Source organism: Platalea leucorodia (assembly GCF_965183815.1).
Source record: "Platalea leucorodia genome assembly, chromosome: 2".
Lineage (NCBI taxonomy): Eukaryota > Metazoa > Chordata > Aves > Pelecaniformes > Threskiornithidae > Platalea > Platalea leucorodia.
This window is the reverse complement of record NC_138824.1, coordinates 2,825,284-2,850,573: the sequence shown is the minus strand read 5'-3', so window position 1 is coordinate 2,850,573 and position 25,290 is coordinate 2,825,284. Positions and strand designations below refer to the sequence as shown.

The window sequence follows — 25,290 nt, the reverse complement described above, 5'->3', positions numbered from 1 at the left end:
TTGGTCAGATGGTTTTTTTTCCCTTCTTTATATCTTTTATGTGTCCTACAGGGAGAAAAAAATAAAACTCTGGCCCTAAACCCATGCAAATGCTGGGAAAATCAAGTCCTTCTCCCTACACTGTATGGACCATATGTTAACTGTGACTAACGTGAGGTTGTGAAATCGTTCCAGAGATAGGGGAAAACTTGAAGCTTGATCTCCATGGTTTCACCTTGCCTGAGAAGCTCTATATAAATTCCAGGTGTCTGTCTTCTGGGATGTTATATTTAGCTTTGTGCTCCTCAAAGAGCTTGCACAATTCGTTTAGGTATTTCTGATGGACTTCATCAACCTCTTCTTCGGAAGGTCTGTGCTTCCTCTGGACTGGAATTGGCTTCCCAACTGGAAAACAAGCAGAGGCATTAGAAGGAGCCAGTCTCAGGTCCCTCTGGACACTTTGCACACCTTAGCACAGAGCTGGGATCCACCTCTCCAAGGGTGCATTGGACATTGATATGACCAGTCATGTCCTGGCGTTTGGGAGGCAGCGCAGCCAAGGAGGTAGAGGGATGGAGGTTCAGATCCTGGCCTCCTAGGTCACATCTCTCCTTGCCTCAGTTTCCCCATCTGCAAAGTTGGTTAGTGCCAAAGACCCTCTGTGGAGCTCTTTGAAGTAAAAAGTACTGCATCCCAATGCAGTCCCTGCAGCTGCTCCTAACATCTCAGATGCACTGCAGGTAAAGACAACATCATCCTAATATTTGGGTTGGGCTCTCCAAGCTGTTCCCACATGGCCCTGGAAATCTGCATTGCAAATGGGTAAACTGAGGCACAGGGGAGCCCAAGGCTATCTAAATACATAAGCGATTGGGGTGCTTCCACTTTGCTCAGATCAAAGCCTCAGTGAAACATCTGATTTTTATTAGGAGCTAAGTACCCACTTATCTTTAGAAAATCATGCTTTTTTCAAGGGCAAATCTAAATAATTTGATTCCTAGCACCAGAAGAAGCCCCTTGCCATCTCCCAGAGCCACCAGCAGCAGGACCAGGTGCCTGCAGGGGACAGGGAAGTCCAGGAGATACCTCTCTTGCTCTGGTCTCTTACTCAAATTGTGTTTGTCAAGTGACAGAGGGTTTCATCACCGTGTAATGCTGCTCCTCATCGGACTAACGAAGAGCCCTTGTGATACTGCACAGCTCATAAAGCCATTGAGACAATCCAAACAGGTTGTAAAACAATTAGAAGTAATTGCTGGCTGTCAAACCTAATCAGTGGGGTGAGCTCTGACCTTTCCAAACAGCCTCTTTAATTAGACTGATTCACAGAGCATCAGTCATGCTGGTGGGCCAAGCATGGAATTGTTGAAACCAGGCAAAACTTCTTCAAAACCAAAGACTTTCTTGAAATCTGGTCTCCCGTGGGCACGGTCTCAGGTTGAAACAGCGTGACGTGCTCATATGCAAATGGGTTGGTTTTTGTGGCTGTCTGCACAGGACACTGAGCAAACCTGCAAACCGTGTAGGTGTTGTCCTACTTGTGTTTGTGAAATTTGCTTTAACCCAATGCTATTGCAGTGGTTTGTACCACTGGGTTGCACTGCCGTTGGAGTTGGCTGCATCCCACAGGGGTGATGGGGTGGCCATGTTTGCTCTGGGGCTTTCTCAGCACAGCCCAGATGACCTGGGCCCTGCCATAAGACCAAGCCAGGGTCCCAAACCAGCGTGACACATGAGTAGTTGCAGATGCTCCTTTGCCAGCACATTTCTAGCCCATCACAGCCCGTGCTCTCTGCCATGACGCTCCAGCCCAGCAGGAGGATGACACAACCCAGGGACTGTCCCTGGTCCCCCCTTTGGCCAGGCTGAGTGTGGTCAGCATCATGCTGGCGTGCTGAGGAAGGACTTACCCACAGTGCAGATGGGCCGACGGTAGGGTACCAGCCCGAAGCTGTACTGGAAGATGCCTCGCGCATGGAAGAGGGGAAGGGAGATGCCCATGATCTGCTGGAGCCGGTGCTGGAGCTTCCGCAGCCAGGAGCCCTTGGGGTTTCTCACCTGCTCGAAGAGGTCGTTCTCCCCAAAGGAAAAGATGGGGACCAGCGGGGTGCTGCGGGGAGCCAAACCCAATGTAGGGGCATGATTAGCAAAGCCCACCCCAAAACACCTTCCCCCCCCCTCCAAAATCAGCAGGAACACCTCATTAACCAGCCACAGACCGGAGCATCCCTCCCCAAGCGCCCCTTAACCCCATCCCCTGCATCACCCGTGCTCGATGGCCAGGCGGACAAATCCCTTCCTATTCTTCAGCAGCAAGGTGTAGGATCCCGGCCGGGCATCCAGAGCCTCCTGCGCCCCGCCGACAATGATGGCCAGCATGTTCCCACCCTCCGGCTTCTGCAGCACATAGGATGCACTCTCCTTGTCGGAGGAGACAAGGCCTGGGGGGCGGAAAGGAATTAAACATGAGCATCTGTAAAACCCACATGACTGTGGTTTGCTCTGTACCTTTTTTTCCCCATTATCCAGCTCCAGAAGGGTGCTAGACACTTTATTTTCAGAGTTTTCCTACACTTTGGCAATCTCAGCTCAGCTCCCTTGAAAGATGCTGGATTCATGCATAGCTCTGCTGTGTGAATATATAATTATCCCTTTGCTGTCTGGCCCAGAAGTGAGAAACGGGAAAAAAATCAGGAAAAAAGTCAGCTGAGAACTAGCTGCACTTCAGCCCCAGGGAAAATCTGTTTCAGTTAGTTGTCAAATGAAACCATGTCCGACCCTGAATCATTCCAGAGGCAGTGAAACATTTGCTTTAGGTTAAAACATACACAAATTTCAGTGCATGCTGCTAATTTAAAGTGGAATTTAATGCAGAATTTGGTGCCTTGTTGTTATTGACTTACAAAAGTTAGAAAGCTTTAATTCAGAAATGACAAAGCAACGTTGTTTTGATTTTTTTAAAAAAATCCTTGTTTCAGGGGCTGAAGTAATTTGCAAATTAAAACCTCTTTGTCGAATGGATTCAATCGACCTGAAAATGAGCTATGCACCGAACTCTCAAATTACAATAATTAAACCTTCTTTCGCCTGGGTCGTAACTCTCTCCTTCCTATCTCAGTGTTATGATTCCTCGCTCTCTGTGTAAATATTTTTTCAGCAGCAGAAGCCAGGGTTTACACGGAAAACAGGGTGATGAATACCCTGGGGTATCTCAGGCGGAGCTGGATGCCTATGTTTCATCTGTTGAATCCTGCCTACGACATGAGCCCATTTGGCTGGAGAAGTGGCCATTCCCCAAGCCCACTGGTTGGAGATGGAGGGCATCTCCTGCCTGTCTCCAAAAATCTTTCCAGACTCTCTTTCCCCTCTCTCCATTTAATTTTCACCTATTTCTTTTCATTTCTTCTTCCTCTCCTGCCACCTGGTTTTGCAACAGCATGAGCTGCTACTTGCATCCTCTCTCCCTGGCTGCTGCTTCCCTGCAAGCAGCAGCAGCTTCGGAAAAATAGGTTTTCTCCTTCTTTTAGTGGGAACCATGATTTCAAGCCTGAATATTATTTGCATCTAAAGAAAGAAAGAAATACAGGACCCCCCCCCGTCCTGCTGGTCTCAGCATTTCTGCTGACAATCTGCTCTGCATTTTACTGTTACACAGCGCCTGGCACAGCGATGCGCTGAGCTCAGAGGTGATCTATGAAGTTCAACAACAGAGATAAGAGCAAGTTTTAACTTCATCGAGGTTTTCGGTGCCATCTCCAGTAGCTGTGTCCATGCATGGGATCAGATAGGCCACAGATGAGGACAAACAGACCCTTGACTTCTCTTGCCAAACCTCCCTGGTGTTTTCACTCTCTGCTCTCCCAAAAAGCATCCAACTCACCCACCCATCCCACCGCTTGCCCATGCTGCCACCCTTCTTACCTGCACTCATCAGGTAGTCCCTGAAGAAGGGGAAGCGAAACCACAGGGAGAGCATCATCAGGTGTGGAGTGATGCCTGGGAAGATTGTGGAAAAGCCCGATGCCTCTGTGCAGAAATTGAGGAAGGCTCCTACTGCCAGGACCCCGTGGGGATGAAATCCCATCAGGTAGTTCTGCCTAGGGTCCAGCTCCGCCGTCTTCACCAGCTGGACACAGGGATGGAGCCAAAATGGGGCCATGAGTTAGTGCTGTCACCTTGCGGGGATGGAGCAGATAGGGGATTTCTGGAGGGGGGTCCCTAGCACACACCATGCCTTCTGTTGGAAAAGGCCAACTGAAACAACTCAATCATTTTTAACTGAGATGTATTTCATTGCCTGTACTTCCATCTCCTCCCACCCATTGGCCCAATATGTCATTTCTCATGGCAGAATTCCTCATGTTGCCTTGTGCTGGCCTAGATGCTGTGGGGAACCTACTTTGTTTAAAATGTCCTCCAATACATTTTCTAATATGGAAAAAAAAGCTAAAAAGTGAGAAAGGGGTTATTATTTCCACGCCTCCTCCACCCCACCACCAGAACAGCAAAGGGAGTGCAGAATCATGACCCATGTAAAGCTGCCGCCTGGCGCAGGGACACGTCCCTGCTCAACAACATGGTGTAGACCCAAGGTTTGTCCTGTCCTGAAGTACATGTCAGGTGATTCAAGGATGCTTTCATACATGGTAAGGTGACATCCACCTCCCAGACATCTAACAGAGAACAAGCTGGTGGTTTTCTTTCCATTGAGGAAAGGTGCCCGGGTAATCCATGAATCCATCAAAGAGCAATGGATGTCTGCCCAAGGTTGCTACAGTCTTACCGGGAGGAGGGAATGGGGAATGCCCATGTCCAGCCGTTAGAGATGGACAGCATGGATTGGAGATACAGTGCAGCACATGGACGGTCCTTGAGGGTTGGCTAAGCAGCGAGCTGAAATACTTGGCCAGTCTGAAAGTGGGGTTGGAGCCTGGAAGATGCTACGTGGGAGAATGGGCCACAGCAGAAGAGGGGACAATTAAAGGGAGATAAGGGACCACCAGGATTTCAACTCTGTGGGTTACACTTGCTATGGACTACCCAGAGGAGAGGGGCTCATGTGACAAACCCACCCTCCAGCTCTGTCACCAAGAAGACCATGCCATCCCAACATCAGCCAGCACATGCATAATCCAGGCAGAAGCAGTCAAAACTGAACGCTGATGCCTCTGCCCCCTTCCCGTGGGTGCTGAGGATGCTCACAGCACTGGGGAAGGATGAACATTTCCAAGGTTAGCCATCACAGAGCCACCATGAATTTCCAAACAGCTCAAAGGCACTTTGAGTGCTCAGGAAGAACTAAAACCCTGTGCATTTTAACACATCGCCCCTCTGAGCACCCCAGTCCCATCCACACTCGGGGAGCAGCTAATGGTGCGTGTGTTTTCCTAGAAGCAGCCAGAACCGCAGGTTAATCACAAGAGTGTATTTTACTTTCTTACGTTGTGGCTAATTTCCCATCTGTCCTAAGGCACTGTTGACTGTACACATGTGCCCATTCAAGCGCCTGCTCCTAATGAGGGGAACGGACAAACAAGAGTTCCACCGCTGCCGGGGTGCAGAGGTGCCTAGGCAGAAAGAGGGGCAGATGGCTGAATTACTAAGTGCCCAGGGCCTCTGCCACCATTTGCTCATTTTTGAGTAATCTCAGCTTGCATCAATGTTTTCTGCATTCATCTTCGGCTTCCAAACAGCCTTTCATCTCTGCGTGATTTATAAGCAGGGAGGTGAGATGCTCGGGTGTGTTGAAAGCCACTAAATCCAGTGCTGTGTGCGCGCAGGGTGGCAAGAAGTGGGGGTGACAGCAAGCTCAACCCATGGTTGCACCCCAAGCTCACACCACCTTCCTTGCTAATGAAGAGCCGAACTTAGGGTATCCACTGGGCTGCGCAAACTGCTTCAACGGGAGAGTTCACCTGTGCTGACACCTCACAACCTTAAAAAACCTCCCTAGGAGACATCCAGCTGCTGCCTTGGTGCTCACCCCAATGAAAGGGGAGGGAGGACAGGAGACGAAAGAATGAAGAATAGGGCCTGTAGCAATAGGACAAGGGGTGATGGTTTTAAACTAAAAGAAGGGAGATTCAGACTAGATATAAGGAAGAAATTTTTTACGATGAGAGTGGTGAAACCCTGGCCCAGGTTGCCCAGAGAGGTGGTAGATGCCCCATCCCTGGAAACATTCAAGGTCAGGTTGGACGGGGCTCTGAGCAACCTGATATAGTGGAAGGTGTCCCTGCTCATTGCAGGGGGGTTGGACTGGATGACCTTTAAAGGTCCCTTCCAACCAAAACCATTCTGTGGTTCTATGAATCTCTGATAAGAAGTGAGGGAAGAGAAGGAGGAGGTTATGTCCCCTTACAAAGGACTGGACACCCACCAACCAGCAATCTTTCCAGCTCTGTTTCTGGCTGATCATGTTTTCTCTTGATACTTTCCATTGAGATCACCTTGTGATTTATTTCATTTGTTGTAGTGCACACCTATTTTCAGATACTGCATTTTTCATCTTGCTCTGCATTATCATATTTTCTGGGCTTTTGGGGTTTTTTTAAGGCTAATTCTGGCCACAGACAAAGCCAAATGCAACCCCCGGTGTTTTATGGTGCCCCTGGATAGCACATCTGTCACTGATAAATGATTCCTCATCTCCCTAGTGGCCTCAGAGCTGCTAAAGTCTCGAGTCCTACCAACCATTGTTGGTTCTAGATTGGGCCTTTTAAACCACACAGGCATTTTGGAGCTTGATCATGATCTATGTATCCAGCTCTCTGTATCCTATGTATACAGCTGACAAGAACTTCATGAAGTTCAACAAGGAGAAGTACAAAGTCCTGCACCTGGGGAGGATCAACCCAATGTACCAATACATGCTGGGGGCCACCCAGCTTGGCAGAAAAGGATCTGGGGGTCCTGGTGGACACCAAGTTGAATATGAGCCAGCAATGGGACCTTGCAACAAAGGCAGCAAATGGTATCCAGGGCTGCATTAGGTATATTGCCAGCAGGTGGTAAGAGGTCATCGTTCCCCTCTACTCAGCACTGGTGAGGCCACACCTGGAGTACTGTGTCCAGTTTGGGGCTCCTCAGTACCAGAGAGACATGGACATACTGGAGAGAGTCCAGCAAAGGGCCACAAAGATGATAAAGGGACTGGAGCATCTCTGCTATGAGGAGAGGCTGAGAGAACTGGGACAGTTCAGCCCGGAGAAGAGAAGGCTCAGGGGGATCTCATCAATGTCTATAAGTACCTGAAAGGAGGGTGCAAAGAGGACGGAGCCAGGCTCTTATCAGTGGTGCCCTGTGCCAGGACCAGAGCCACAGGCGGTTCCCTCTGAACATCAGGAAAACACCTTTTCAATGTGAGGGTGACCGAGCACTGGCACAGGTTGTCCAAAGAGGTTGTGGAGTCCCCATCCTTGGAGATATTCAAAAACCATCTAGGCACAGTCCTGGATAACCAGCTCTGGGTGGGCCTGCACATGGTTTAGTGGTGGCCTTGGCAGTGATAGGTTAACGGTTGGACTCGATGATCTTAAGGGTCTTTTCCAACCTTAACGATTCTATGATTCTATGATTCTATGCTTGAGCACAGGGCGTTGGACCAGATGACCTTCAGAGGTCCCTTCCAACCTCAACCAGTCTGTGATTCTGTGATTTTTGAATCTTTGCTATGAGTCATGAGCAGCTAGAGGATAGATGTCTGGTCACTCAAGAGTTGGTGGATCTGGTTAATGTTTCTGCAAGAGCTGTCCCCTGCAGTAGCACTGACCACATCTTAGTCACTTAGTTGAATTATTTGCCTCTTTCAGCTTTGTAAACTGGGCTTCTTCCAAGCCATAAGCAAAGAAGGGGAGAGAAGGTCCCCATTTTGTCATGGTGTCTGCTCACATTTGGATGATTTGGCCAGAACTTACAGACAAACCAACGAGCTTGTACAAGACTGAGAAGGAAATCTGTAGCAGAGAAGAGATTTGGGCAAAGTCTCTTACACTGTAGGTCAGGCCTCTGGACTCTGAACCACCCTTCTCCTTCTGGAAACTCTTTAACACAGAAACTTGATCCTCCCATCTAGATTGTTCCCACTGTTTATTCGCTTCTTCCCTCTCCTCCTACCAGAGGTCAATCTCTGTTCCCAAACTGCCAGGAAAATTAATACCTGACACAGCACAGCCCGGCTCTCTCCTGCACTCCAGCCCCAAAGTGTTTAATGGGGCTGGGGTTGAGGTGCTGAGGGGTGGGACTCTCCTCCCTCCTATCTTGGCCGGGTTGTCATTTCCACACCCACCGGATGGCATCTGCTACTCTGGTCTTTCTGGGTGAGTTGAACCTTTAATAATTGTCAAAGGACTAAAGGGTCCATCCAAGCCGGTCTGTGTGTAAACAACTAAGCGAGACAAGTGCTTGACTTGAAGTTTTCTTGGTAAGACAAGAGCAGTTTCTCATCTCGGAGGCATCTGAGGGATGCCAAATTAATGTATATGACCTACAGTCCAAAGGCAGAGAGCTGTTAACAGCTCAGGGTTGTGCCCTCCAAATTGAGCCATGGGTTTGCTGGCTTCCCTGAGCTTCTCCTTGGTGTGGTTGGGATGCTGGCTTGTTTCTTGGCTGCTGACAGTGATAATGACCCTTTGTCAAAGGTGTTATGAGTCCTTCCAGATCCCAGATCTGGGGAGATCTTGGCCTTCCCAATAAATGAACTTAGATTTGTGTTTTGAAGGATGAGGTCTACTTTATGCTTCTCCTTCGTGGAGAAATATTTTGATAGCTACAGTTGTCCAGTGCTCACAGTGATCACTCTGTAGCAGAAACCCCCCCCTTTACTCTGTCTACTGAAACGCGGGTCCAAGACCTGGGTGAAACCCTGCCCCAGTTCCCCCAGCTCCTGCAGAGACATGGTGAGACCTGCTCCATGCACTGTCAGCCATGTTAGGGAAATGCATACGCAGACTTTCAAGAGCTCTGATAAGAGCCCATGTACCAGCGAGAATCTCAAGCAAATTAATCCAAATTAATTTTAAACTGGATTAGGTAAACTGTATTAACATCCCAAGTAGATGCTCTTAGCTGGAATTAAAGTGGCCTTCATTTTGTATTTGTTTTGTTTTGTTTTAAATTCATTTTGGAGTGGAATTAAGCTAATTGGAATTAGGGCTTCTGACTGACTGTATCAGCACAGGAATTCAATGCTGGTGTAACGAGGCTGCTTTAATTCACCCCTCAAGATGTGGCTGGGGTTTCCTGGTTGTCCCCTACGGACTGGACGGTCCTGCCCCAAATCACAGGAAGAGAGAGGACGGGCGATTCCCTGCATGAGGCTGGTGCACTAATGCTTGAGGAAAGTACAATTCTCTCTGAGTCCAAAGGGTTAGAGGGCTGGGTGCTCCAGCATGCCCTGGACGTGATACCCAGGCCCCCAGTCAGCATTGTTTGCAGGGCTGGAGGGATTAAAAAGTCGTTAAGTGAGGAATTAGATCAAGTCAAGTTGAGATAAGTATGGGCACTGCACGGTGCCTGCCATGCCAGGGGACATGTAGTCAGGGAGAGCACTGACATGCCATGACATTGCATCCTTAGGGATAGATGAACATGTGGTGGGAGGCAGGGAGTAGCATGGCATCATCCCCGCAGCCATTCGCAGAGCAGAGGAGGGTGTGGTCAGGAAAGCTGGTCAGCAAGCTTGTACTTTCTTCATTTAAAGTCTCCCAAATTAAATTGCTATTGTATTTCTGTCCTTCCCTGGCTCCAAACTCTGTTTCCAAGGATGTTATGTTCGTTAACCTCCTTTCAATTTTGTCCTAAGCAAATCCTCAGGTCCCTTGCTGTCCACCCAGACAACTCCTAAGAGCATCTCCTGCAGGGCGAAACATGCAGCCAGATTCTCTGTGGGATGAAATCCAGCAGAGAAATCCAGAAACCCAGCCAGATCCAAAGAAGGAGAAATTGTGCCAGGCGAAGAGAAGCAGGTAGCCCACCCAAGGGTGTCTAGATGGGAGACTAAAGGAAGGGCAAATATCTGACGACTGCCAGCAGCTGCTGAGGAAGATGGGTTTTAGGTCCCAGCAATGACAAGAGTCTGAGAGGCACAGTTGGAGAAAATGAGCCTTGGGCACTGGGGTTTTCTCCAGGTGCCACAATACCAGGTCAGAGCTGTGTCTGCAGCAAGCACTGGGGAGTCTGACCAGCCAGGTGGGTTTAAATTGAGTTAGAATGGGACTTTATCACACTCGCTCCCAAACCTGGATAAGGATGGCAGCTCCAAAATGCCTGAGTCTTCCCTTGTTCTTGTGCGATGCTGCTTTTGGGGTCTTGTAAGACCTCCCTTATCCAGTGGCTTAGCATGTTGCTTGGCAGTGCAGATGGTGGGACAAACTCCTCTGGTGGACCTGACCTTGGTGATGGCCTCTCTCTTACTTAACGTCACCCGAGGGCAGAGAAGAGAGGGCCAAGACATGGGACAGAGAAGTTCCTCAGAAAAGGAGAGAGAGGTGGCTTTGGGCCATCTGGCCATGTCTTGCTTTTGTCCTAACAACGCCTCTTCTCTCCTCCAGCCAACAGAAGGAAGCAAAGTGAACAGCCAAGACTGCTGGAAATCAGAAATTATATTTAACATCATGGGTCACAACACAAAATCCCCAGTTACAAATAATACCACTCTTCTATGAAAAGAATGAAAACATTCCTGGCAGTGCTTGGTTCACGCGAACTTGGGCTGTCACCTCTCCGCCACGCCTTGTGCTTCCCCAGAACCGCAACGCACTCAAATAACCCCTGTCATGGTTTATGGAATTATGAGAATGAATGAGCTATGGGATGGAGCCATCCCAGATCACAGGTCCTAGGGGTCAACTAATTCTCCAATAACTCATTTTCGTCATGCTAACCAAAAACCAATAATGCCAGCAAGTCCTCATCACAATGACAGAGGTTGGGACTCTGCCAGTTACTATAGAAAATAAGGTCCAACTGTCACTTAGATAACCCCAGGGCTGGTAAGAAATGTCCTGTGGCAGTTCACGAGGGGAAAACAGTGCAGTGAAGACCACAAGGACCTTCTCCACACAGCAGGCACTTTTCAGGCTGCCCTGAATAAAGCTGGTAAGATGGTGCCGGCTGGGGTTGCTCTAAATGATGACAGCACCTGAAGACATAATTTGTCCTTCTAAGACTTTAATTTTAGCTTTCTGATGCTAGATTTAACTCATAACTCAGGTTATGTGATCTAAAGGTGAAATGTCTTGTCTAAGCCATGCATCCAGCCTCAATTTATACTCAGTAAGAGAGGCAGTGACTTCTGTTTGGGGACTACACCAGTGATGGCTCTTGTCAAGCTTACACTTTCCCATTTCACCCCAGTCCTCACCTTCTGCCCATCCATGGTGCTCCTCAGCTGAGGTTACCAAAGCACCTTGTCTGTATGAGGGAGGTTGGTGACAGCAGCCTGACAGTGGCAGGAGGGGATGGGGCTTGGGAGAAGAAGTAGTGACAATGTGCATTTGCTTGGCCATGTGATGCAGAAATTTGCTTTTACTGTAATGCTGGGTGTATCATAGAATCATAGCATGCTTTGGGATGGAAGGGACCTCTAAAGGTCACCTAGTCCAACACCCCTGCAATGGGCAGGGACATCTTCCACCAGATCAGGTTGCTCAGAGCCCAGTCCAGCCTGGCCTTGAATGTTTCCAGGGATGGGGCATCTCCCACCTCTCTGGGCAACCCATTCCAGTGATTCACCACCTTCATCGTGAAAAATTTTTTTTTGTATCCTTCATAAGAAAGATGCCGTGCTGATAAATGATGGGGAAGGGACTGTGCAAATGGAGATAATGGTTTGGGCAGAGACCTGGCAGCAGCAGACAGATTATTGACTGCTTTTTGAACACAGCATAGGTAGAGCAGTCCACGGTATCCAAAACCTCTCTGGAGGCCACATCAACCCACAGCAGGCATCACTGGATATCTATTTAAATGTAGTCTGCCCCAAACAGATTCATTTTGTACCTTTTGATATATTTTCTGCAATTTTAAGACCCAGCTGAGCTCAGCCATGTATTGCAGGCCTATCATGAGGGCGTATAAAAAAGAAGGACTAGAACAGGGTTAAAATACAGGGGAAGGAAGCAGAAATAACTTTTTTGGACAACGCACTGCCCTCCCTCCTTGGATTCTCAGTGCTTTTTTCCCATCCCCCTTTTAAAATCACCCAAAGTCATTCAAGTCCTGCCTGACCCTACACTCCCGAACCCGTAACTAAAATACAGTTAGCTCCAAGGGGAATAAACTGAGCAGCAAAGCGGTACTTGTGCAAGGGTGGTATCGGCAGAGGGTGCTCCTTGCCTGCGCTGCGGAGGCACGGCTCGGAGCCTGCACGCTCCCACTTGCCAGATGCTCGCTGCAGCAAAGTGCAAATTCACGCTGCCCAGATCCTCAGAAAACAGATGCTTATCCCAACCTCTCTTTGCTTCCTTAGCTGCAAACAGGCCCAGGGATCCCTTAAAGGCAGCATTTAAAGCCGCTTCCTAAAATAAAATAGCAGGCAGCTCTTCCTTCCTCCAGACACTGATGCTTGGCCATGCTAAGTCAGCTGCTGGGATCTGGGAGGATTAGGAGCCACATTTAATCTTCCCAGAATGACTAATCCTCCAGGGTTGAACGAACTCAATCTACACATAAATACAGCCCGGGGTGCTGGTGCCCACCCTGTCCATCTCCCCAAATCCCATTCCTCTTGTGCCCCTGTTCTGACTGGGGCCTTGGGCAAGTGAGAGGTCCAGGGGAGCATCCAGCTGTGTGTGCTGAGACCAAAAGCTCAGCCCAGCTCCTCGTGAGAGTGGCATACAGGATGGCAAAAGCAATATTTATGATGCTTAACTTCCACGCTGCCAGGGACAAACCAGCCCATGCTCGGAGGTATGAAATTAAATACCTTCCATGCAAGGAAGCAAACACATTTGAGGTTTTTAGGTGGGAAAAAAGCTGGCAGATGGGGGATATAACAGAGTATAAAACCAGGTGTGGCGTGGCTAGGTGGGACAGGATTTGCTTGGGCTAACCAGGGAGTTTCCAGTGAAACAAGCAGGGAGCAGGGAAGCCTTCACACTGTGTGGTTCACCTGGGGAGCGCCTTGCTGCGGGATGTCGGGGATGCAAAGTGTTTTTCCATGCTCTTGCATGGTAGCAGATGCATTCAGCAAGGGCTGTTAAATCCTGTAGTCTGGCTTTTTAAAAAGTCCTTGAGCAAAGAAAGTGTGGAAGACTGAGAAAATGTTTTAAGGAAATACTATTATGTGATTGCTTGGTTATACCCTTTTTATTATATTTTTATTTTCCTCTGTCCTTTTGCAGAGCCCCCTCTGACTTCTCCCAGACCAGCAGGGAGAAAGGCTCCACCAAACCCTCCCTGCCTTTACCCAGTGAGCTGCAGCCAAATCCAGTAACCATGCTCCCTCTACTGGTCTTACTGGTCCTCCTGCCAGGTCCTCCCTGCCTGACAGTGGCACCCAGGGAGGGAAGGACAGACGGACAATGCTGTGTGGTGTTCAGGAGGGGGTTTGCATGGCCTTACAAAGGGAGAGGAGAAGAGGTGTCTCTGGGCTGAGCTGGCAGCTGATTTTTAGCAGAGAGGTTGGTACAACACTGCCCGAGAGGCAGCTTATGGCCACAAATAATTTACAGAATATATATTGCATCTAATCATTACAGCCACATAAATAGCTCATGGCAATTCTAGCATTTTCTAAGGCAACCTTGAGAATAATTTATTGGGAACCCCTTTGGTGTTTCTTATTAAACGTCATAAAATATTACCTGTCCCTTATGGTAAATCTCGCCACGAGCTTTCCTGGGATGTGTTCCCATTCCTCCCCAGACTATGATATACTTTTTTGGGGCCTTGCTTTGAAGTTCACCCAGAAACCCTTAAATCACAAGTTAAGGTCTGAGATTAGCCGTAAAATAACTCACTGCAGGTCCTCAGCATCCCTTTCTGCCATGCCTTTGAGCAAAGAGACTCAATGGCAGTAGGACACGGGCAAGGTAGACTTACTCTCATGGATGGTCCTGGAGAGGCTAAGGGAGATGCAATTCACCCAGCTGAGACACGGGTAGTTTCCATATGCCAGTTTCCAGCACAAAATTAAACGGATTTACTTGAATTGTCCACAGCGTTGGAAAGGGAGGGTGATGGCCTGGTTCAACCCAGCACATCTATCTCTACCAGTTGCACCCAGGTCCGGGGAGAGGCAATCCCAGCTTGCACAGTGCTGTATGCCACTAACCAGACATGGTCACAGAGAACACTGCCCTTTGCTCCTTCACCTTCATCAACCCAAGAAGCATATTGGGATGAGAGGAAAATTGAAATGAGGAGAAGCAAAATCAGACGAAATCAAAAAGCTCCAATTTTTCTTGTGCAACATTTGCTTTTGGAATATCCTGGAGGTGGTGCCTTCACAGGCAGATCTAAGTATATCCATGGCGTTGCAGTCAAAGCAGTCTGCCTTGGTATCAAGTGCTGTTTCCACTCTGATGAAAAGGAGCAACGTTTGCTGGGACATACTGTCTGTGTAACCAGGTTGTGGCTTGGCGAAGTCCCCGTTTTACCCACAGCACTAGGGTCAATATTGCACTGAGTGGTGGCCTGCAAAAGGGGATGATGTGACATCAGGAGATACATTTTAGGCACCATCATTTTAAGGGAAGATGTGCCTATTTGAGTTGTTATAACACAAGCATGCGTAAGGCCCACTCAGAAATGGTAGCAGAGTTCCAGACAGACCTCATCATCTCATTTTTTTGCCCAGCCCCAAATTAATCACCTTCTGCACCAATCTTGCAGTCTGCACTTCAGGACCTTGAAAATTTTGGGTGTGTTTTATGGGGGATATATGGGTTTTTTCTCCCTGGAAAACTGAAGAGAGAAACCTCATGTTTTACTGTTGAAGTGTAGGAATGGGAATCGAAAGAGCTGGCTCTTATTTCTGGTTGAGCAGCAAACCTGATAGGTGACCTTGGGCACGTCATCTCTGGTCCTCTCTTTGCTCCAGCTCCCCCTAATCCTTATCCCAGGCCCTGCTCTATGCAGGACAGACTCTCAACCTGGGCTCTTGTTTTTCCTTTGGGCTGATGAGTCCTTTGGCTGTTTGGGCTCCCCACTTCATTTTACCTGGGCTGCAGCACCCAGCTCCTGACTCCAGGCTGTCTCTAACGATGAGGCACAGCTGTCCACACACCATCCGAGTTCCCTCAACAGGCAATGTTTAATTAAAGGAATTATCTTACAAATTCCCATAGATTGGCCTACCCTAGAAACTCACTCCATTGCATGGCCCATGAACTCTTCTGCTGAATTGCTTAGATTTGTACCGACTTGTGATGGCTCTGAGGCAGGACTTCATGCCAGTCCGTGCATTCATGCCGTGCCAAGGGGATACCAGATAAAGAGTAAGGGCAAAGGCCTGCCACGTGCATTAAAGTAAATCTGGAAATGTTACAGAAGTCCCTATCAGGGGAACAGCAACTCTGTGAGACTGCCCAGGGCACACCCAGCTTTATCCATCCAGCCTCTTCCCCAGCACAAGGGGATGCTGACCTTGCAGGGCACCAGGACCTCTTGGATTTTGGTCAAAACTTGGCCCTGTGTCCACTGGGTAAATGCTGAGCAACCTGAAGAGCAGAAGTGTTGCAACACAGACATGGAAAACAGGAGATGGGAGATTTCCCCAGCTGCTGGAATGCAGCGAGGTTAAATCGGTGTATAAAAGGCAGATGATTAAAGGATGCAGTTCTGAAAATGGTGGTCTGCATTTTTTCTGGGTCTGGCAGTAATCTGGGAGCTGGGAAGACAATCCTTCAACATTGTCCTCCAAGCACCCCATGCCACGACTGCTGGCCCCAGACCCACCTCCAAACACTAAGGACAAAGTTGGGCCCCGAATCTCCTAAGAGCTGATGGGATCAGTGGCACTTACCGTGACGGGGAAGTAGTCCCTCATGTACCTCCAGATTACACTGTTCCGCATGGCATGGATCCGCCTCGCACCCTTCCTGGGTTTTTCCCTGTCTATGAACCACCATGCAGCGTAGAGGGCACTGACCAGCCAAAAACGCGTGAAGAAGAGGGCGATGAAGACAGCTGTGCAGCACTGTGCTGAGAGAAAAGCCAGACAGTGAGTTGGCAGTTGAGTTACATGGGCGCTGGGAGAGGAATGATTCACCTGAAGGGACTCGGTCTGTTTGGACCTGGGATGGAGCCCAAGCCTTCACTGGGCTTGCTGCTGAATTATTTTATCAATGTGAAGGCACCTTTGATGCAAAGTGGTGGTTTCTTTCTTATCTGCCCCAGGAACCTAGAGAGCAACCAAGCACCATCCTTGCAGCAACCACCTATTTCTCCAAAGGCCACCATGTCCCCCTCTTCCCACAAGACTGATGGACCTCACTGCATCCAGAGGATCCTCGTGGATCAGATCTCTATCCCTTTGCTGTCTGGCTTTTCTCTGGAGTCAGTCTGACCTCTACAACGATAATTCCCGTGTTTTACCCCAAAACTCCTGTTAATACCCCCTGATGACACCTGGCATTTTGCAACAGCAGCAAAGCGGGGCTCTATGCCCTGTTTGAACAGTCCCCAATAGCTTTGTCCTGAGCTATGGATTGCCCATTTTAATTATTTCTTCGATTTTCAATTTTTTATCTTCCCATATATAAGATCTTACTCTTTATTGAGTTTTTTCTTATTGATTTTGGACCTTTTCCTCCACTTCTCAGGTTCACTCTCAAATCTAATCTTGGCCTCTAGAGGATTTTCAGTCCTTTCAACTTGATGTCATCACAGATTTTATAAGAATGCTCTATTTCATTCCCTAAGACATTAATGACTTGGGACTTTCCCAAGTCATTAAAGACTGTTCTGAGTTGCTTCCAGTCAGTGCTCAGCTTTGTCCTCTACCTGCCACCTCCCTCATGCCCTGTATTTTGGCACGGGGACAAGAGAAGAAAAGTCTGTGTGCAAACAAGCATCACTTGGTGCATGAAATCCTACCAAGCCCAATGTTATCTGTCTGCACAGAGACTGGGAAGCACTGATGGCCACCAAGCTGCCACCTGGTAAAGCAGATGCCCTAGAAAGTGCCTGGGAAGAGTTGTGTCCTCTCCATCTGTCCCTCTGGAAGCCTTGGTGTTGTCTGGGAAGGAGGAAACTGAGCTAAAAAAAACCCAAAAACACATTCATCCATGCCCTTTGCCTCCCCCAGCTCATGGGCTACACCATGTGCGGTGGGTTATACATTTTGTTCTTCTCTGGGTCTTCATCACAGATCCAGCACCCAGGGCTGAAGGTCGTGAGGATGGAGATGACCTGTTCAACTTCAGTTGTGAGACAGATGCATCCATGCCCTCATCCTCTTAGACCTGGATTTTCATCTTTGGGAGTCACCTGGCATCTGCATTCTCCATCTCATCTCAGCTAAGGCCTGTCAAAGAAGAGGTACATGATGCTCTCATTTGAGACCTCCTTGTAACTCCTGTTTGCTTTTATAGCAAATAAGCAGAAAGGAGAAAGTAGAAAGGAGAAATAAGTATAAGGATAAATAAGTAGGTCTGGTTTGTAGGGGTTTTTTGTGATAAGTCACCCTGATCCTAGAGCTTTGATTGTAAAAACAAATCCCTGCCCCTTTTTAAAACACTGGCATGATGGTATTGGTAATTCCTATGGGGAAAAAAACAAACAATAATTTAGCAGGATCCTAAACCTCCTTAAAGCTGAAATGGGCTCTTATGTCCTCATATAGAATCATAGAATCACAGAATCATTTAGGTTGGAAAAGACCCTTAAGATCATCGAGTCCAACCGTTAACCCAGCACTGCCAAGGCCACCACTAAACCATGTCCCCAAGCACCACATCTCCCTGGCTTTTAAATCCCCCCAGGGATGGGGACTCAGCCCCTGCCCTGGGCAGCCTGGGCCAGGCCCTGACAGCCCTTTGGGGGAAGAAGTTTTTCCCCATACCCAACCCAACCCTGCCCTGGCGCAGCTTGAGGCCGTTCCCTCTCGTCCCATCGCTTGTTCCTGGGGAGCAGAGACCGACCCCCCCGGCTCCAGCCTCCTTTCAGGCCGTTGCAGAGAGCGATGAGGGCTCCCCTCAGCCTCCTCTTCTCCAGGCTGAGCCCCCCCAGCTCCCCCAGCCGCTCCTCCCCAGCCTTGGGCTCCAGCCCCTGCCCCAGCCTCGCTGCCCTGCTCTGGCCACGCTCCAGCCCCTCCATGGCCGCCTTGGGGTGCGGGGCCCAGCGCTGAGCACAGCATTCGAGGGGCGGCCTCACCAGTGCCCAGCACAGGGGGACCATCCCTGCCCTGCTCCTGCTGGCCACACCGGTCCTGATACAAGCCAGGATGCCGTTGGCCCTCTTGGCCACCTGGGCACCCTGCTGGCTCATGTCCAGCGGCTGTCGACCAGCACCCCCAGGCCCTTTCCCGCCGGGCAGCTCCCAGCCGCTCCTCCCCAAGCCTGTAGGTAGAGACACAGCATTGAGCAGCATTTGAACAGAAAAGCAAGGCAGGCACCTGGGTAGGCACTAATACAGTGCATGGGGTAACACCAAAGCTCTCTGCAGAGCAACAGGTCTAACCTGCAATGCATCCTCCAGGTCAGAACAAACCCCTGCTCGTACCTGGCACCACTCCTTTCAAGTGCCATGGACAGAGTCTTTATAACTCTTGAGGAAAAGAGCATCCAGCATGAAACAAAGCTCCAGGGTCCTCATGACACACGAATGCTGCTCGAGGAACAACGCAGAGGTTGCAGTTTTACTGTACCTGGGAGCCAGGTCATCGGGTCTGCTACAAAACTGTGCAATGCTTCATTCTCTTTTTATCATACCATGCGAAGCTCAAAGTACATTCTGCACAATGAAGGAGTTGTTCTGGTCCAAATCTATGCACTTATCATCCAAGTGAGGCTTTATCTTGCAATTATATAATTATTAATGTCTCCCTCGATTCATTTGCAATTCAACTTTTTTTTTGCAGGGCAGAATTTGCACATAGTGACCTTCACTCAGTCTTAAGATTATTTTTTTTTTTTGTGCTTGTAAAATCTTACAGTGCCCTGGGTGCTGCGGGAAAGGAGCCCATTCCTGTCCCGGAATGAACCCTCAGTCTGAAAGTTGCTGTGGATGGGACCAAAGAGACAGGAATGTTCCAGAAAATGTACGGTTAAATCCTACTGCCAACAATCCCAGCCTTCGGCAGACACACGATTATTTATGGGCTGCATTTTGGCAAGAAGAGGGCACTCAAGGCCTGCCTGGTGTGGAAGGGGGAGTCACCGTAGCTGCTTGGAACAAGGGAGATTGCTGTCCCCCTTCCAACTTTCTTGCAGATGTCTGTGTGTCATGTCCTCAAACTCTTCAATGAAAACATAGCAAGAGGCAGAGCGATCCCATCAGTTAGACACCGAGACTTTCTGGACCACCAGTGGCAAAATATTTGCCACAGAGCTCTCTTGCTGCTTCCTGAAAGCCACGTCAGGTCCTCAGGAGGGGTCCACCACCAGCCCCACTGCCCAGGACTTCATGCTCTTCAGCCTGGCTCCAGGGTCCCTTCACCAGCACCAACCTGACCTCTCTTAGGTTACACAGGTGACTCTTCACATCTTAGAGTCTTCTTGTTCTCCAAGCCACTGAAAAATAACATCCCACCCAAGAAAGAGCCAAATGCTGCATCCATTTGAGCTAAGTGCTAGAGGGAAGGACCATGCACCAGGAGCCAAGATCTATTTCTATTCCTGAAAATCCCAAGTCTTTCCTGAATCTGCGCTGGAGGGGAACACACACTCCCCAGGGCAGAATGGATGGGTGGCAAACAGGAACATTTGCTTGTTGTGAGGCTGTTCCCCATAATCATTGCTTTCTTCCCTTGAGTGGAATCCCAAGAGGAAAATGAGGAACGACGAGGGTTTCTTGCCTGTCCCTCCCTGGACTGGGGACCACTTCAGAGCTACCCAGATGAGAGTCATATTTCCCTCAGCATCTGCTTTCTTACAAATAACTGTCGTTTTCTGGGCTACCTGCCAGGCAAACACTTTAAAGGATATCATAAACATGGCATTAGGCTCTTGGCCAGGGAACCTCAGCAGATATCTCCCTCCTGGGGCCAAACTCCAGCCTACGTACAACCCGCTGTGCCCACAAAGCAACCCACAAAGGGCTGTCGGGTCTCAGAAACGCCGCTGGAAGAGATGGCAGTCTGTGTCATGATGGGGATGGGGGGGACACCTGCAAGTCCCCAGTTCATTGGAAACCCATCTTTGAACCCCATCAGCTGCCAGGGCTCTGCAGAGTCAGACAAGCTCTCCAGCTTAGAATCACAGAGTAGTTTGCATTGGAATGGACCTTAAAGGCCATCTAGTTCCAACCCCCAGCTTGGTCAAGCTCTCCATGGGAGCAAGTTCTCTGGTGAGGATGGGGACTGCAGGTGCATCAGGCACACAAATGGCAATGAGATGTGATTATAACATGGCTCTGCCTTGCTTCCTTTACAGTACTCTTTAAAGGAAAGGAGGGAAGAATTACCTTTAGTATTCAGCTATAGCATCACTACAATATCTGCCTTCCACCTTTCTGTCCCCATAACTCCCTTGATTCCCAGCCTCAGGCTGCAATCTCTCAAGCCGTGGTTGTACACTCGGGAGGAACAGGCAGGTTTGGCGGTGCGATTGCAAACAGATGTGATCCTCACCTCCTCCCTCTGCAGATCTGAACTCTTGCGAGGTAGCCCGACTGCCCATGCTAAATTGCTGTAAAATGGCTTGAGTCCTTACACAGAGCCCTTTCAAGGCAGACAACACCATGGGCTGCAAGAGGAGGTCTAAGGGCATCATGTGTGTCTCTGCAATCACATCAGTTCAATTATCTCAAAATGGCCAAAGAATCCTAGGCTGGGCTGAGATTAGCTACTGCACTGTCTATTCTGCCATGGAAAGGGGAGAGACACCCCTTCATAGAATCAGAATCATAGAATTGTTTAGGCTGGAAAAGACCTTTAAGATCATCAAATCCAACCGTTAACCCAGCACTACCAAGTCCACCACTAAACCATGTCCCTAAACACCACATCTACCCGTCTTTTAAATACCTCCAGGGATGGGGACTCCACCACTTCCCTGGGCAGCCTCAAACTAAAACCAAAACGAAAGCGCCCTTGACAAGAAGGAAAGCTCTATACAGACCCTAAATCTTACACTTTCTGTTCAGGCCAGAAGTCAGGAGGTTTGTCTGCGGTTGTCCGTGGTGAGATGTGGCTCTGGGTGAAGCAGTCGTAGGACGTTCCTGGACTGCAGGGCCACCAAGGTCTGCACCCAGCCTGTCAACCAGGGGTGCTCCTGAAGCAGCTCTTCATGATCCAGGACCCAGCACCTCACATCTCCATGGCTGTATGGGACTCAGCAAAAAGAAGACACAACCATGTGGATGTGATGGATTTCTTGGAGCCCCTCACAGGCCAAGTGGCTTCTGGGGCTGGGCTCCCTCAAAGAAGCTCAGAGCAAAACCAAAGTATTTGGTGGTGGGTATCTTGTGTTAAGTAGTTTTGTTGTGAGCTGCAAGTCCCTCCGTGGATGAAACCATGGGCATATCACAGACAAGACACACATACATGCCACAGGCTCCAAGTGAGCCACAGGCTACAAAGCACATGGAGGACTTTTCTGGTCAAGTCCAAACACGGACCATGTCCCATCAAAGTGCTGCTGGGCCCAACATTTGCTACTAACCCAGCATTTGCTCATTCAGCCTGAAATAGGGAAAACAGCAGCCTATGGAAAGAGATTTTTGGCATCGCAGCAGCCCCAGAGTCAGTCAGACTCACATTGTGGTTGTCAGGAGGGTTTGCAAGATGCCCATTGCCCAGATCCCTAATGCCAGCCCAGGGTCCCTGACAGCGACAGCCTGCAGAGATGCCCGGCCAGGCTGTCCCAGGCTGTGGACTACGCTCAGCTGTCAAGGGGGCCTGACTCACACTGGTACCTTGTGCCCTTTGAGCCAACCCTGCTGATTGAGAGGGTTCAAAGGCTGGGTGTCATACGCGGCCTCTGCAGATCCAGCGTGCACAGGTCTCCTGCCCCTGCACAGGGTTTGTTTGCATGGGTTCAGTCCTACACTAATGCTTTCGCATGGTGTGTCTGGATGGATGCCCATGCCCAAGTCCATGGAGACTGGGAATCAGAGAGGCAGCGGGAAGAGGTGCAGCAGGTTTGGGTTTCGGTGCCCTGCAGAAGCCTGGCTCCACTGCACTGGGAGGCAGCACTGGTCAGTACTGGGATCCCACAGTGGGCAGGCATTGGGGTCCCCACTCCATGCCCTGCATCCCATCCTTGCACCGTGCACTCTCCTTCCAGCAGCTGCCAGCAGCTGAAGCAAATGGCACCTTTTATCTTGGTGCCCTTGCCAGGAGCATCCTCAAGAAAACCGGCAGCGCAGGCAATGCCTGCCTGTTGCGAGAGATACTGCGGCAGAGCTCCCTGCCAGCACTGGGGTCGAGCTGCCGCACTCATCCAGCGCCCCGCGGAGAATGAATGAGCCCCTCGCCCGGCTTCTCAGGGGATGCATTTGCACAACCATAGCAACAGCTGCCTGCAACCAGTGCTGCCGAGCGGCGGCTGCGGGATCTCCAGCCAAAGGGCTGTGCAAATGTCTGGCAGCGGCTGACCGTGTGTTTTCGGGAGCCCTTTTCTGGCAGCAGAAGCACAAGCCTGTCTCAGAGAGAAAGGAGCAGCCGGTGGCCAAATCCTGCCCATGAAGGTCTGACCTCTGTGCCTGAGGGTTATAACTGAGTGCAGCACTGGGTCTTTGGCAGATCGTGCGATGAAATTAAGGCTATCTCTTAGCATCAGTCTTTCACAGTTGTTAAAACCAGGAACTTTTGGGTGGAAAGCTCCAGACTTAAAGAAACTTTGTAAAATGAATAAAACCAGCTGGAATAGCTCCACAAGGTTCGATCATCACCTTTCTAATGCCCTTCTTATAGTATTTCCTAACTGCTTTTGGTTTCAGACTGTATCACCAAAAAAACAAAATCAAAGTAAAACTGTTCAAGGGAAAGATAGTAATCTCTGGAAGGCCAGCCATGGAGGAGGTGGGGGTTTGGGCCTCATCCTCATTCAGATCAAGCTGTATTTGCCTGCAGGAGGCAGAGCCTGCGTTTCCAGCAGCTCTACGTTACCCTCCGACTGCAGAGGATTCCTCCCTCCTGCCCATTTCCTGGCTTTCTGCTGGCTCCAGCAGTCATTTCCATCACCGAAAAGTCAAGTGCCAGCTTGAACCCGATACCAAGAAGGGACAAACCTACAGTGCAAGTTGTTTTGCTGGAAAATACTGTTAAAGCTCCATAAGCCCCAGCTGCATCCATGCTGGGAATAGGGATGTGTTGTTGTATCCCTTGTTAACATTGCGGCCACATCTCTGCTACGTCCCATCCCATCATGGCACCATGGAAGGAAAACCAGGCACAGGAGCAAGGAGGGAGATACAGAGCACCCCAAAATGTCCCCCTCTGGCCAGTTGTGTCCAGGGCTCCATGGCTTTTTCCAGATCCCCCCTCCCCTGTTAACAACGCCTATGTCTCCTCCTGCAAGGTGGTCTCCAGCGTGCAGGAGAAGGTTGATCACAGCTGGGATCTCTTCTGTGCTAGAAGAGCCCCAGGGTTTATAACACAAGTATGGGATGGCACCAAGCGCCCTGCACTCCGCCATGCCATAACCGTGCTTTGTGGCAGCTCAGCTGGCTGTGCCATCACTGTCACACTGGGATTTCCCCTCCATCTGGAGAGGGATGTCCTCCAGCTTGTCCCAGAGCAACCCAAGGGGCCACACTAGTTACGCCTCTCCAAAGCCACTTGGCAGAGCCCATTTGCTGACCCAGCAGGTGAACAGCATTGCCCAGTCATGTCCATGTTGCTAATTCTCTTCTCTTTCATTAAAGGGCAGCCTCACCCATCCTGGCTACCAGCAATGGTCCCTGGCCTCTGCCGTTGCCCAGACTGTGCCGTGTTTGGACGAGTGTCACTCAGCATGAGCCAAACCTATGCCAAGAAGCATGCAAACAGCTACACCATCTGGACCAGTATGGCCCAGTGCTCCAGTCCACCAGATACTAGTGCAGAGGTGGCCATTCAGCCCCAGGTCTGTAGCAGAGTTTGGATGGAGCCATCTCAGGAACTTAATGAGGCTCTGAAGCATAGCCTATGCTTTCTTTACAGATATTGTTTTGGAGCTGCTTGTGTGCCAGGACCCATATATACACAAAGATCTGCTCCCTCTGTGTATTGGGACTAGTCAACAACTATCCTGCCACAATAAAGCTTTACACAGATCCCACCTGAGATTAAGAATTTGCATGACAATGGGAAACTCTAGAAGTCACATTCCAGCTTGGCTCCTGATGGGCTGTAAATCACCCCAGACAGTTTACACTCTCTGATAACCTGCCTCTGGGTCTCCCATCTCCTTATTACCCAGTGCATCCTATCCAGAACTGCATGTCTCCCATTTCCATCAGCACCTGATGCCCTCCACACAGTGGTGAGTTTGTCCCAGTTTGCTAATGCGTCTTTTCCCCAACCTGCCTGGGTTTTCCTGGAAAAATGCCCTTTTGTGTCGTGCCGGGGCATCTGTATAAAGTGAGTGTCTGTTCCCAAGGTTGCAAAGCAGAGTCCCTCATGTTTTTCCCATTCTACCATCCCTCAGGCATGGGAATACCATTCCTCATGACTAACACTAGGCAGGGCAGCACCTTAGACCAGGAAAACACTAAACCTAAAGAGCAGGAGAAGCTGAAACCCCACATGGGTTTAGCTGCTGTGTAAGACCCATAGATGTTCCCATGCACAGGCACGCAGCCACGCACTTCCCTAGTGCCACCGTGCTCAGATCGGGTGGCAAGAATAAACCAAAAAAAAAAAAAAGGAAAAAAGGAAAAAAAAGAACTGCTTTAGTGAGACAGAGCCTCCCACACTGCTCTTCATACAGCGAGACAAACAGCGACATGCGATGCAATGTCTGCTGCTAATCACTTGTCCTAACATGGCCTGGGATTCACTGCAAGCTCCCAGAAGATGCCTTTAATTCCACTTTCCTTCGGTCCCAGGTCTTTCTTGGGGTCAGGGAGAGAAGGGGTTGGGGCAAAAGCTGCTCCGGCTTCTCAGAGAAGGAAAAGGAGATGTCTCTTACCTAGACATAGGAAGCTGAAGACCCATTGAACCACCGATGCCGTCTGAAGCCTTCTCTGCAGTGGCACGGAGAGCGGAGCAAACTCAACCAT

General features: G+C 49.6%; 1 protein-coding gene across 1 annotated transcript; it reads right to left on the bottom strand.

Annotated features, from left to right (window-relative positions):
* Window positions 1–229: 229 nt before the first annotated feature.
* Window positions 230–25,290, bottom strand: MOGAT2 (monoacylglycerol O-acyltransferase 2; the record flags this gene model as incomplete). The annotated part of the gene is made up of 6 exons (XM_082337826.1): window positions 230–384; window positions 1,890–2,089; window positions 2,246–2,420; window positions 3,901–4,105; window positions 15,947–16,125; window positions 25,200–25,290. The coding sequence occupies 6 exons, from the start codon at window positions 25,288–25,290 to the stop codon at window positions 230–232; spliced, it is 1,005 nt and encodes a 334-aa protein (XP_082193952.1).